Raw genomic sequence first — 15,105 nt, 5'->3', positions numbered from 1 at the left:
CGAGGCAAATCGAGATTATTCGAATGCGTAAAATGTTGAAATTCTCTTTCTTGTTTCTTTTCTATAATAATGATGTTACAGGCACAATAAATATTTTCACATACTTTCATTATTAGCGTTAAATTAAAAATATCACATTTCAATGTATACGAATTCTATTAAACTTGTTATTAAACTAGATAATTCGTAGGAATAGGCTTACCGCAATTACTATATTATATTATCTTATATTATTATATAGAAATTCTAAACTAACTGCTGACAATTAATTAATTGGCAGCATCGATTTGGACAGAATTTTATTATACAACTTGATCTTGCTACTTTTTCTTTTTAAGCTAAATGCTATTTTATTGCTAATATGCACGTAACAGACAATTACGTATTCTACTTAATATTTCAATTTTAAACGTAGAGTCTTTTGATCTATTGGGTATTTGTTACAACAGTCTCGAAAGGCAGAGGACAAACATGCAGGAAAGGATCGCTCACGACCACGACGTTGTCGGAAATTTCTGCATTTAGTAGTAGCCCCAAGCTTCGCGCATGACGCTCAAGACTGTTTGTCTCTTTCTCCTCGGGCCCTATAAGCCATGCCTGATATACATGCGCCTAAGTAAACGCTCATTCTCACTCTTTGTCGTCACTTGCCGACATATCCGCTGGTTCGAGAGACAAACGAGGAGGAGGAGGAGGAGGAGGAGGAGGAGGAGGCTAGCTCGCAACATTCATGTCATTGATGTGTCGGTCACTCGCTCGATTATGCACCCTTAGGGCTTCGTTGGCAATCGCTTCGAAATCGTTTGAAACATCTCCCCTCAGCATCAGTTTCTCGTTGTATTTTTTCCTCGCTCTCTGTCTCCCAAGTGCCGTGGTCTTTTCATAGTGAACTGTCTTTTTCACACTGTTTAATTGCCTGGTGCTTTCGGAAGGGCCAGTTACTCTTTAGCTGTCAATATTGTTAATATCCTTTGCTCGATGTCTTATCTTGATTTACGGATACGAAATTCCTCACCTTAATCCGTCACGTATGTGCCTGTGTGCGTGCAATCCGCTATTCCGTGCTCATCGATTTAGAAAATTGCAGCTTTTGTTCGTAATATGGAACACGCATTTTTTTTTTATTGACGAAACGTCATTCTTCTGGCTTTGAGGAGCCGAGCCCGTTGACATGTTTCGACAACGCTGTCCTATCTTGCCATTTACTTTCAATCTCGTTTACCATTTCAATTAGCATGCAATGCTCTTAGATGCTACAATTCGTACACGATTTTTATATCTATAGATTTAAAATGACATAAAACGTAAAAGTTGACAACTGTATGGTCTATTGTAATGGATATTAAAACCGTATTATTAATATCCATGCATGTATATTCAAGTTAAAGCTCTATTCTCATTCAGCTACTCTTCAAGATTCTTATTATGTAATTATATTATTTGAATATCCGATCTTAATGATTTCACATATATATATATATATATATATATATATATATGTGCTTTAATTGTGAGTTAATATGATCTGACACAATTCAATAATATAATAAGCTATAATTTTTTTGATAAATTTTTGTTCGTCTGAGTTTTTTATTATTATTTTTACGTACATTTCTTAATTGTCATTCATTTGAATGATCATAAACGGAATTGATCGAAAACGAATCTTTTCGTAAGTTAATATGCTGAGTAATGGAGTCACTGCTAATGAGATCATCAAACCTGTAAAGCTAAAATTGAAAATACCGTGTACGCTTTTCCATATTATTTTATCAACAAAAAAAAAAAAAAAAAAAAAAAAAAAAAAAAAAAAAAAAAAAACGCTAAGTTAATTTTATTACATTTTTTTTCATTATATCGAGTATTTATTTAATCAATATATTCTAATACATATGTTAAAAAAATATTGATAGATTTCTTTTTAATACCTCACACGATGATATTCATTCGACACAACGTTGACCAAATTTTTCTTCTATTGACGAATAATTAAATATAAAAATTAACAATCATTGAAGCAAGTCGATCACTAATCATATATTGTATTGATTATGTTAAATTATACATTCTTCAAATAAAGATGTATTTTAAAAAATATGTATTTTAAAATTAAGAAGAAATATTATAAAAATTTGAAATATTTTATCAAATTTTATGAATATAGTTTACAATTTTCGATCGATCTTCTTCAATCCATAAAATTCAGAATCTTGTTTAATAAAAAAAAAAACAAAAAAAAAAAAAACAACAACAACAATAACAAAAAAAAAACATTAAAATAAACATATTTATTATTATAAGATATAATTATATCCACGAAAATTCTTTTGTTTTTCATTCCACGATAACTTATTGAACTGTAAATTTGAATAGTTTTACATAATTGTGTGTAAACGTCAATAATTCATATGCGATAAATATAAAAAATTTCTATACAATTTATAATAATATCGAACCAAACATGTATTTCGAATGAAATAAAATATAAATGAAAATAGATAAACAACAAATAAAAAGCGGAAGTCAAAGAATACATTATTTGGCAAAAGTATGTAATGAGTCAAAGATTTATGTCAATTATGTAAACATTTAAAAAATTATATTAAATTCATCTAGATTGTATATCACATGATGGTGTAGTTAGTTGCATTATTGTGATTTTATACTTCTGTTAATAGATTAAATAGAAAATGAAAAACAAAAAAAAAACAAATAAAAATTTATTATAATATGATTCATTACAACAACAACGCCGCCTGTGCATCAGATTTAATAAAAATACGCTAATAATAAACGTGAGCCAACGGTATAACAAGTAGCGCAATTATTAACAAAATAATTATATATAAAGTTCTTTAAACTACTGTAATTGCACAATTCGTATTAATTAGCTAAAAATATATTCAATTATTGAAAATTTATATTTCTTATAAACATCATGAAATTACAAATCATTTATGATGAAATATTTTTCGTAATCTATTTAATTAATTAATTAATAAAACAGTAGATAATAAATTAACGCACATTTGTTCAATATTTGTTTCTAATATATTGCATCGAATGTTTATTAAAGCTTACAATTTAATCGTATGGATTTTAATGAAAATTAATATCCTTATTTACTTTAAGCTTTATCTACGGCTATTCGTCGACATTTTTATTAACTGTATTGATATAATTAAAATTATATATTCTCACATAAATTTAGATAAAATTTACCGATTATAATCCAATGCGTTATTTAATTATTATTAAGTAATATAAATTCTAGAATTAATTATACTCCGAAAGTACAAAAGCTTTTGATAGAACGAAACAATAAATACAGATAAATGTGGAGTCAACAAATTATACGAAAGCGAAGAGAAATAAGAATATATAGTGTTGAAGTAATGTTCGAGGAAGCACGTGGAAGCTTAGAGCTTATGTTGTTTAATTTAAAAAAAATCTGACACGAAAAGCTTTGTCTCATAAAAATTTTACTATGTCATTTTGATATTACAGAATGGTAAGCTACAGTTTTCATCATTAATTTCTGATCTTATCTTATATATTTTTTTATCTCTTGTTAAAAATTCATTATCTATCATTTGATAGGTCTAAATATTATTAGCGAGCTTTGTGATATGAAATACGCTAAGATGAGGGGCGAGCGTGGCGGGTGGAGGGAAGGTCGCGGAACCTGAGCAGGACGATTAACGACAGAAGCTTTTGATATTTGCCCAAAAAAATCTAAAATAATTTATCGGCTTGAATGCGTTTAATGCGTTGAATTGAACATTGAACTTAACATTTAGGAGATGCAATTAGTTGAAAAAGAAAAACGTAAATTATAATGAAATACATTCAGGAAAACAAATAAATAATAGCCACACGCAAGTTGAATTAATAAACGATATTTAATGTAGATAAGTGTGCGCCTTACACCGTCATGAACTCATGAACTATGCGAGCGTCGAAGTGCCTGGGGAAGTTGTGGTTCCGATAAGGGTGAGTCTGGTGGTTATTGGTGGCGAGGGGGTGGGAGTAAAACCAGACAATCGAGGTTAGAGACAAAAGCGCGTGAAATGTCGGGTATATAACTCGCACTCAATGCTGGCCCATTAAATAGCAGGGGCAATTGGTCGAGGGAAACGGCCTTTGGAAAGAGAGGAAAAATAGAAGTTGAGGACGAGTTGAAGGAGGCATGTCCTCCAGGAGGCGTGTAATAATGGCTTGGTCGTGCGAAAGGCACACCCTGGTTGCGTGGCCATGGGGGGAGGCCTTGTTGTTGGGGGGGGGGGGGGGGGGGTGGGGGGGGGGGTTGAGGGGGGGGGGGGGGAAGCTCGAAGTATGTAATACAGGTAACTGGTCGTAAACTTAGCGTTTGCTCGTTGAGTCCGATCGTGATTAATCGGAGGCGCTTGTGAATTTTGCGAACTAATTTGGCATACGGCAAACCTAATCATTACTGCTCGAATTACTTTGTCTCAAGTTTTCAAGTTCTATGCCTTACCGTCATATTAACATTCAATAATTACGTAATTGTATATAAATCGCATAAATGTATGGTTTAGAATTAATTCAATAAATTGACAATAATTGTAATCAACAGTAAGAAATAATTAAAATATGAGTAATTACATCTATTCTTTACCATTTGTATAAGAAATGATTTATAAAATTATGCCATAAAATAATGTCGTGAAATAAGTGTCACTTAAGGCTTTGGCTGTAATTTGGAGCTAAGGTATGTATGTACATATAATCATTATATAAAAATTAATTAAATTCAAATGTAATATTTATATTCGTAAAATATTCTATATTCTGTGCACTTTATTATCTATATGGAAATTACTCGGATAGCAACATAAAATCATCTATTCGTAAAAAAATAGTGAAATACTACTGGATAATTAGAGCTACCATTGAATAAATATAATTTAGTTGATTTAATTGGTAATATCACTGGCAACGTTAAAACTACTTATAAAATAATTGTTCATAACAAATTAAAGTATTATTTAAAAGTTTGAAAAATAAAATGGTGTTTTAAGTAGTGAACTTAATATACAGAATGATATTATAAATATGATAAATATTTTACATAAATTTAATAATTTTCTTGGGATAGGGTATATATTAGATTGACAAATCATAATATTTTATAATATAATGTAAGTAGTTCAGTCAACCGAATTATACGTTTTATTTCATTATTCACAAACATATTTTAATTGTCCTCTTACTATAGAGATAGTTGCTTTTACTTTAATATTAGTAACAAAATCCTTTTCATTGAATCCGTAAATTTCGTCTACCGGAAATACAATCTTCGCATTCAATGCAGATAATGTAAATGAATTATCATCCTCACATTTGACTCTTATATTTTATAATTTACCAGCGCATTACATTACATCTCTTGATTAATCTTTTAAATTAATTATTAATATTAATATCAAATATTAATATCAAAATTTACGCTGATAATACTATTTATAACTACTTTACTCAAAGAAGAAAAAAAATATATATTATATTTATTAACTATAACTAATTTTAGTAGGATTTTAACTACCCTTCTTTTTATTAACGAAATTAATGAAATTAATATAAGCTTGAAGCTATTTTTATAATGAAATTTACATTAAGCCTTATTACGGCATTGTTAATAAAACAAATTGTTGAAACAACCGCTTTTTATACTATGAAAAATTCTTATTTGAAAATTAATTGTTTGAATTGGTACTTATAACAATGGTTTGCTAAATCTGCGATTATTTGCAATGAAAGTAAAACTTTGCTCTATTTAATTTGTTTAAAATATGTATGATTATTATACATATAGATAAAGTAATAATAAAATTTTTTCTTCTTCATGTCGCCATGTCAAAATGTTTATGAATAACTAATTAAATATTATGAAAAACAACAATTTAAGCTTAAAAATAAACGAATAATAGTTAATAAGATTAATACAAAGAATAAATATATTTTTTCTATTTTCTGAAAAAATTTATATTTCCAATAGAGGAATTGAAATTAATTTATGTTTTAATTCAATAAATGTTAATAAATGTGTTATATTAATATTTAAAGAACATATTCCTTTAAGAGTCAAGTTAAGGTGGAAATTTACTTTGATCTCGATATGTTACGCGTCAATTATTTCGTTTAGCGAACTGCTTTCCTTCCGGTTCACCCACACGCTAAACATGAACATTGCACCAACACTTTTCTCGCCAAACCCAGCGCCGAAACTTCCTCTCAACTGCCGAGATTTTTAAATGAGATGTTAGAAATGTACAAAAACCAGATAGAGAAGGTACATGAGGAAAAGTATAAATAATGTTTATGTTTTTACACCTTACAATTTTCGTTTTATTTACGAACGATATTTCAACAAAAGTGTTAAAATTTAAAAATGTATAAATTCTGTCCGTAAATTTGTAAAAGATATAATAAAATAATTATTATAATGAGAGGGGGAGAGAGAGAGAGAGAGAGAGAAAAATTATTATGAAGTAAAAAATGTGTTAAATAAAGGATAAATATAAAATGTAAATTATTCATTACTTTCATATGCTATTAATAGTATATTAATGGTATAATTAATATTCTATTCTACTAATATTAATATAATTTATAGTTAGCAAATAATAGTATAATATGTAAAACTTAAAATTTAATTAATACTTATATTTAATACTATATCATTGAATACTAATAAATGTTGTTTAGATATTCATAAAGACAGATTTTTGGCATATTATATGATTTATTTAATAAATATAATATAACTATTAAGGAGGCCTTACCATTCAAATGTATTATTATTGTTTATTTTTACACTCGCAAATACAGCAAATATCTTATTCATTATTTGTACATTTCCTTTGTTACTGTATAATATATTTGTTATTACTTTCAGAAACAGTATTAACTACCTATTAATTGTTTATACTTGGATAGTTCCAGTATAGTGTAATAGATTTTTTATGTAAATGTAGATTATAAATATAAATAAATGAGAAGATGGAATATGATATCGTATTAGAAATAAAGAGAAAATGATGTGACTAAATAAATTCACTTAAAATATAATAAACATTATATGTTAAATGTTGTGTTAAAGAAATATAATGAAAAATTTAATGTTTAATGGTTTCAATGGATTCACTTAAATATTGATTAAGAAATTTTAAATTAAATCTATTACCATTAAATATGAATTTTATTCAGAATAAATGTTAATTTTCGTAAATAATCGATTACAAAAAAATATTTTTAATATAAAATTAGCATATGTTAAATGCATTAAGGAAAATATAAATATAATTCTATACTTTCCGGTGTATATTTACTTTTATACGTAGTAATACCGGAAAATAGACATTTTATACGTAAATAAAAAAAGGCATGAAGTGAAGAAAAACTAAAATTATAATCCAAAACGGATGAAAGAACTGTAGTTTATTTTGACATAATCTGATAAGCTGCATCATAAGAAGAAATAAATAACAACGTATAAGAAAAAGAGATAGAGAGATAAACAAAAAGTGGTAAAGAGCGAAGAAACAGACAGAAATGTAAATTGCAAGGAAGTGAAGTGGACTAGATGATGTACAGGATGGAAAGTACTCTTAACAAGAAGAGAGAAAGAAGGAGGGTCAAAAACAAGTGACGGAAGTATGAAAACAGAGATAGATAGTACAAAACTCACTTGACCCAGATAAAAACAAGATTTTGTTCCACGCGTTGAAAAATCTAAGATAATGAACTGAAAGCATCGGAATCTTTTTCCATGGAGTACTAATTAAAGTTTTTCTTGAAAATACGTTACATATTATTCAACAATAATTCCATATATTTGAAGACTTTTAATTCTACGTAGAATTTAGATGGAAATTTTTATTGAACTGCGTGGCATAATTTTGTATAGGATGTGGTCAGTAAAATTTTCTTAAATAACATTTCAATTGATTGGAGAAATTCTTAATATTTAAATAATAATAATTTTGTTGGAAAATTTATTGGAAAATTTATTGGAAAATTTAAGAAAATATAAAGGCTAAATCTTCACCCAAACATTTCTAAGATATTCGAATTATTAAGTTTTTGTTTTTTTTTTTTTTTTTTTTTTTTTTTTTTTTTAAATTATTATGTATTAATTTTTAAATGCAGCTGATTTAAAAGGCATTCAAACATTAGTTTTCAACTTTTTCTTTTAAATTACTTTGTTCAAGAGATGCAATGTCAAGAGATTTTAACAAATTTTTACTATAAAATAAAAAATTTAATCCAATTAATATAAGTTTCATTTGATTTCATTTAATAAATTAGCATTTATTAAATATTATGCGATTCTCAAAGAAGCAAATTGCGAAAGAATTTTTCAATTTATAATTTTATTATTTACCGTTTAGTATTAAAATTTGCTTTAAAACAAGGATTTGAGCATCGAGCAATATAAATGAAAAAAAAAAAATATATATATATATATATATATATATATATATATATAAATTTATTCGTTTTAGTCGTTAAGAGTATTTTATTATTTTCCACGGCTTATAATTATTTTCACATAAAGCAAAATTTGTATAATACTCTTGGACCATAATTTTAAGATCATAAAAGTATTTACAATTTATGTATTGCTTATTCAAATGTAATAATAATTCATAATTTAAGGAGATTTTTAAAAGCAATAAAGAATAATTAAAGAAAAAGTTGAAGTAATAAATTTTATAATGAATAAATGATTTTATAATAAATAGTAAAAAGTTGTTTAAATTGAATTTACAAATCTGCGCATTGAATTGTACTTTAAATCATGCGATAATTTGTTTTCTCTTTATAAAATGTATTATTACTATATTTTTTATTTAGTGTAAAGAGAACAAATTTTCCGTAGACATTTAATAAATGCATTCTTGATATTCTTAGGGTAAGGTTTAAAATTTCAGTAATTTGAATGTAAAAAAAATATATGCTTATAATTCAACAGGTTAGGCTATAGAGCTTTATTATTGCATGCGATTGATAATTGATTTTCAAGCAATTAGTTATACGCCTACGAAACTGGATTCTTAAAATTAAACTTACTTACTTTTTAGATTTTTAAGAATGAAAATTTTGTGCATGAATATGTATTATTTACGAGAAAATATATACGTTCATATTTATTAAATATAATTTATATTTACGTAAATACTTTTACGGTGTTTAACTATTAAGCTTATCACATAAATAGCCCTCGACGTCAAAACATTTGATACATGAAAGATTTTTGATCTGCAAAACTACGCATTTACTTACTTACTATGATGAGTAGTAAGTAATAGTGAGAAGATATCGTAAAGGTAAAGAAAAAATCAAACGATGAATAATGTTAAATTTTGTGATAGCTGAGCGTCACTGAAAATAAGAAATTAAAGTTACGACGAATATTGTTTGCTTGAAGGATAAATAAACATCGCAGGAGCAATATAATACGAGGAGTCACGCTCACCTTAACGGGGTGCGGATCAACAGCGTAGGTGTCGAGTTGTGAGGCCAGCCTGAGGAAGTGAGTCTCGGCTTGCTCCGGAGTAAAACCTTTGAGTTGTGTCTGATGAAGCTCGAGAGCCTTCTCCTCGATCGCGTCGGTCTGCTTTAGAAGGAGTTTGTGTTCCGAAATGTAATTGCCCTCGTGCAATTCTGGTTCGTAGTCGCCCAATTCGCCTATAAGCAATATCCATCGATAAATTAATGCTTCTTTTCTTTTTTTTTTTTTTTTCTTTTTTTTTTTTCAATTTTATAGGCAAATTTCAACAGCCACGCTCGCATATTTACGTCTTATATATCACATATTTATTATTTATAGCTCTAAAGGTTAAAAATTTACTGCGATATTTTCATCATACACGCGTATGCACAAGCATGTGCATCTGCACAAGAAAATACGTAATCTTTATTTATAAATATTATAATATGAATTTACTAAAAAATCACGAAAGTTGTGTATTCTATTGTAAAGTAAAAAGGAAAAAGATTCCAAATCGAAATACAGATCTTTCGCTTTCACAACGAGTACGGATATCCCGACTGAGTATATCGATGTTTATACACACATTCGTTTCCCATATGATAATTGTTCCTCAAAATGGAGTATTCGTGTCCTATCACATACTGGAAAATATATATTCAAAATTACACAATGGCGTGTATTATAATAGGATTTTTTATTTAAATCTTTTTATAAAATTCAAAGGAAAACCAGGTTTTTTCATAGTATTTAATGCAAGAAGTACATGGTTTCTTAGTGAAACCATAAAGAATTAAATAGAAAAGAAATTACAAAAGTAGTGCTGAATAGCGTCCAGTTTTTATTATCTATAAAAAAAAAAAAATTTTTATTATACGAGTCTTAAAATTCGCGACACATACAATTCTTATGGATTTTCACAGATTTGTGGGAGCTTTGTGAAATGGCGACATTTATTTTACATTCTTAGATTTTTTTTAAGTCTATCGGAGATTTGAATAAAAACTTTCACCATGAAAGTAAAGAAGAAAAAAACAATATTCTAAAACAAACAGAATCAAGCTCTTTATTTACAATATAAAGAATATACATTGGCATTATTTATTCATGGTTAAATCAACGTTTCACAAAATTATGATCGAAACTGTATTTTCAACATTGTATTTTCAAAGTTTCGAAAAACAATGAAACGTATTTTATTAAAATACATAATCGAGAGTATATAAGTATGAAATAGGAATGCATACTCTTCATAATATGGAATATTAAAGTACTTTTTTTCGACATTTCAAACTGAATTTTAGAAATTTTCCAAATTGGCGGTCGTAATAGTACAAAAACTAATTAAGCCATCGATCAAATGTAAATTTTATTTTATACGAGCTTTATAACTAATCCAAATCATCAATTTCAATGTCTTAAAAAAGGATGTTTAAATAAATTGAAATATATAAAAAGAAAAAGATTTTATTCCTTATTTCCTTTCTTTTTCTTTCCAATAATTATAGAGTATTTTTATTATTATTATTTTTTTTTTAATATCTATGGATTACCAAGCATGTAATTTAATTACAAAATAAGCGTTTTTAAATTTTAACGTTGAGTAAAATTTACGCACGCCATTGCTTCTATCAATTTATAATTTCAGTCACAGGATTCGTCAATAGTAAGTTTATTATAAAGTTTCATTTTTCTTCTGTCTACTGTTTCATAAGTCTTATAATTTTATTCATCTACAGAATTCATTAAAAAAAAACTAAAAAAAACTTTAGTTTTTAAAGTGTAGATGAGTAGATCCCCTTAAGGAGCTAATTGGAATTTTAATTGAATATCGGCTTTCCTTGTTTGTTACACATAGCCGCATTATATTACGGCGAGAAATAATCGCGAAATCGGAATTAACAGTTTTGTGTAATCGTGTATGCTGTGAGTCCTTTATTCTCTTTATATTATCTCGACAAAGCTTTTTTCTATTCACTTATACGAGCAGCGTGAAAGGTTGTTAAATATTAGATCAATTTTCAAATTACGTAATTCGTTATCTTTATAAACTATAATACAAAAATTGGACTATACAAACAAAGAAGATAATACGCATGTTATTTTTTTATTCTTTCACCAGTATCTCAAATCAAATATCTTTCTTTTTTCATCGTATAAACAATAAGTTCAATTTTCATATTAAATAAATGACTGCAGGCTATTGGCCGATTTCATTTACATTATTCATATTAAATTTTACTTTTTATAATTATGTATTATGTGAAGGTAGCTCCATTGAATTATGTTAAATGTGCCCCGATAAGAAGATACAGATTTTCTCAAAGAAATTGCAAAATTTAAATGTATTTGTACTTGATAGTGTGCATACTTAATAATGATATCCTATGATAAATTTGAAAATTTATTTAGTTATGTCATTGTTGAGGTGCTGTTAATTAATTAAAGATTGTGCTTAATCAAAGGTGCTTCTATCAAACTATTAACAATACAACACAACGGAATACTTTTACAAACATAAGGTTGTGGAAGACATGGACAGGTATCTTCATAAATTGACAATGGAAGTTCGAGATAGAAGAAGACAAGACTTTTGCTTGTGATTTTTCAATAAGAAAGGAAATAAATAAAAGACTCTAAGCCAGTGTCTCGATCATTTCGAGAGTGTCGTTCGTCATTCGGGCGATAAGACGAAAGATCTCGTCGTCGGCTAGAAAAAGTGAAGAGTTCTGAAGCATTACAGGAAGTGCGTCTCTCTCTCTCTCTCTCTCTCTCTCTCTCAAATAGAGTATATACACGCGCGTAAAAATTTATGTGTAAAGTTGATGACGTTACTGTCATTTTCAATATTTATATTCGATACAGCCGACATAGCCTAAGCAAGTATTTGTCAAATTGAAATTAAACGTCTATTTAAATATAAGAAACATTAATCTAATCAATAATAAAATTTAATGTTTTTTAACGCTTTTTTACTTTAAGATTTATTTATAGATATTTAAGGAAGAAATATATGCTATTATGAAACATTTTATTGTATGAAAAATTTGATAAGATTTTCAATCTTAGCCTCGACAAAATATTTTTCACTCTTGTAAGTTTTAATAAATTATTAGTTTATTAATTACTCAATTTCATAATGTTAGTTGTTAATAAGAATTATAATTCAATATTCAAACGTCTATATGTTTAATTAACTTATTTAACTTTTATAGAAGTGAAATGTTCTTTTTTTTCTTTAGAATAAATGTTATGTATATTAGTGATTGTGAATAACGTTTAACATTTATTTTATACAATGTTATAACGATATTTTATATCATTTTCGTTTTTCACCAATTCTCTGAAAACTTTGAGGCAGCCAAATCTACACATCTATTCACGAAATCGATTTCCTAATCCTCTTCAACTTTACTTAATCAAAATTGATTACTATCTTCAGAAACTGCGATAAGAGTTTGCATTGCATTGTTGACGTTACTATATCGAGAAGGAAAGAACTAAAGTACTTTTCTCATATATTTTTGAAAAACATAAAAATGTGTAGCTTCCACTTCAAGGTGCACCACATTATTCTCATTGAAAAAGTACTATTCAAAACAACAACAATAAAAGCAAATGAATTGCATTTTTCGAGTGCGTAAATTGTGCCCTGAAATGTTCCATCGTGAGATTTAGCCTGGCGGCGAGCACCCAATAATCGATCATTGAAGAAGTACTTACTCAACCAATAAATCGACTTGGCTAAATGGGCACACATAAGCTTTTGTCGTTTGCAAGTAATTAAATATGTTTTGTTCAATCAAGGATCGCTCTTACGATAGTCTTTACGATAGCAAACATTACCCTTCGATTTCAGTTCTTAATTATTCACATTCGCGTCAATACATAGAAAGTGGATGTGAATATATGACATATTCATACAGAAAATAATTGACTAATATACCTTGGAAAATGTAACGAATATTAATACATATGAAATCTTTAACTACTTCATCTTTTCAGTAACATACGAATTAAATGAATGAGAATATTAGCATACTACGATTGTGCAAGGTAAAATGTTTTCTAAAACAATAAGAATCTCTATATAATATATTTATAAGCAACGATATAATTCATAAATAACTAATGCACATATAAAAACAAAAAAATTTAAACATAAGTAATAATTTGTAAACTCGTTATATATCCAATTTCCCTTATTATCAATATCAAAAGTAATTATAAATTATATATATATATATATATATATATATATATATATATATATATATATATATATTATATATTTTAAGAATTCATAGAAAATATAAGAATATAAAAAAAAAATATAAAATATATATATATATATATATATATATATATATATATATATATATATATATATATTATATATTTTAAGAATTCATAGAAAATATAAGAATGAAATAACTACTTGTTATAATTCACATTTACATTACAAAATGTTATTCTTATAAACGAAGTTTAAAAAAGAAATAGAAACAAAAAAATGAAAAGAAAAAATTTACGCAACATTTTATTACCAATTTAATATTTATTGATTAACATAAATTTCTAATTTTTCTATTAATTCAATATAGAGTATTTTATATTTCAAATACAAAGCAAAAGTCAAAAGTACATATGCTACGATGTTTAAATGGTATGTTATAAAATATTTTAAGTTATTTGACTAAAATATATTTGCCTATTGTTTATTATTATTATTATTATTTCTAAAAATGTTATAAATGTAAGTATTAGTAATATAAATAATATCATGTAACATTAATTATATGATTCAAGTGATTATTAGAAGGAAATTCGAGCATTCACTGAAGAATAATCGAATGTATTAATTTGTGAAAATCTTTTATTAAAAAAAGCTTTAAATTAAGAATTTATAACATTTATATTTCGAAAAATTTAAGAAACATGAAATAAATATGAAGTATAAAAGCAAAGCCAATATTTATTTATATTTTCATCATGCCTCGATCTATAAATGAAAAAATTTAATATTAAGATAAGTCCAAGAAAAATTTTGTTAATTATCATTTGATCAAGATTTAAACTTGAATAGCATTTTTAACGAAATTACAAGCATTAGGCAGAAAAAATTTGATAACGAAATGATTTATTAATTAATTAATCCTAAGACAATAACTGTAGAATGTATATATTAAATTGATAATATTCATAAATCACCAATATTGTTCTATGGTGGGATATATACATTCAGAAAATTGTAGATTATAATTTTTTTTTTTTTTTTTTTTTTTTTTCATAATTTGGTACGTACAAATTACTATTACAAATTAATTTTAATTAAACAATTTTATCAATAAATTATGCGATAGATTACTGAAATTTATCGAGATCATCTTAACGAAGATGAGCACATTCGTAAAAATTGATATAAAAATTTTTTCTTAATCATTCGCTTTGTGCATAAGATTTTAAACATACGGAATGCCTATGATTATATCATAAGAAATATTTTTTTAAATATTTAATGAAATAGAATTTACATAACTCTCTCGTTTATTAATCAATTAGTTCGCTCAACACCAGGAGAAACTCCA

At 26.5% G+C, this 15,105-nt stretch overlaps 1 protein-coding gene across 1 annotated transcript in view; it reads right to left on the bottom strand.

Annotated features, from left to right (window-relative positions):
- Positions 1 to 9,294: 9,294 nt before the first annotated feature.
- The window catches only part of LOC105362482 (FERM domain-containing protein 5-like), a 66,359-nt gene continuing 60,548 nt past the window's right edge, over positions 9,295 to 15,105 (bottom strand). Inside the window, exons 5-6 of the mRNA XM_011499938.1 lie at positions 9,503 to 9,714; positions 9,295 to 9,408 (exon numbers count right to left, since the gene is read on the bottom strand). Coding sequence (XP_011498240.1) covers positions 9,406 to 9,408; positions 9,503 to 9,714 — 215 coding nt within the window. The 3' untranslated portion in view covers positions 9,295 to 9,405. The remainder of the gene's footprint in view (positions 9,409 to 9,502; positions 9,715 to 15,105) is intronic.

This window comes from Ceratosolen solmsi, unplaced genomic scaffold, assembly GCF_000503995.2.
Source record: "Ceratosolen solmsi marchali unplaced genomic scaffold, CerSol_1.0 scaffold41, whole genome shotgun sequence".
NCBI lineage: Eukaryota > Metazoa > Arthropoda > Insecta > Hymenoptera > Agaonidae > Ceratosolen > Ceratosolen solmsi.
The sequence above is the reverse complement of the archived record's forward strand: the minus strand, read 5'-3'. Positions and strand labels throughout refer to the sequence as shown.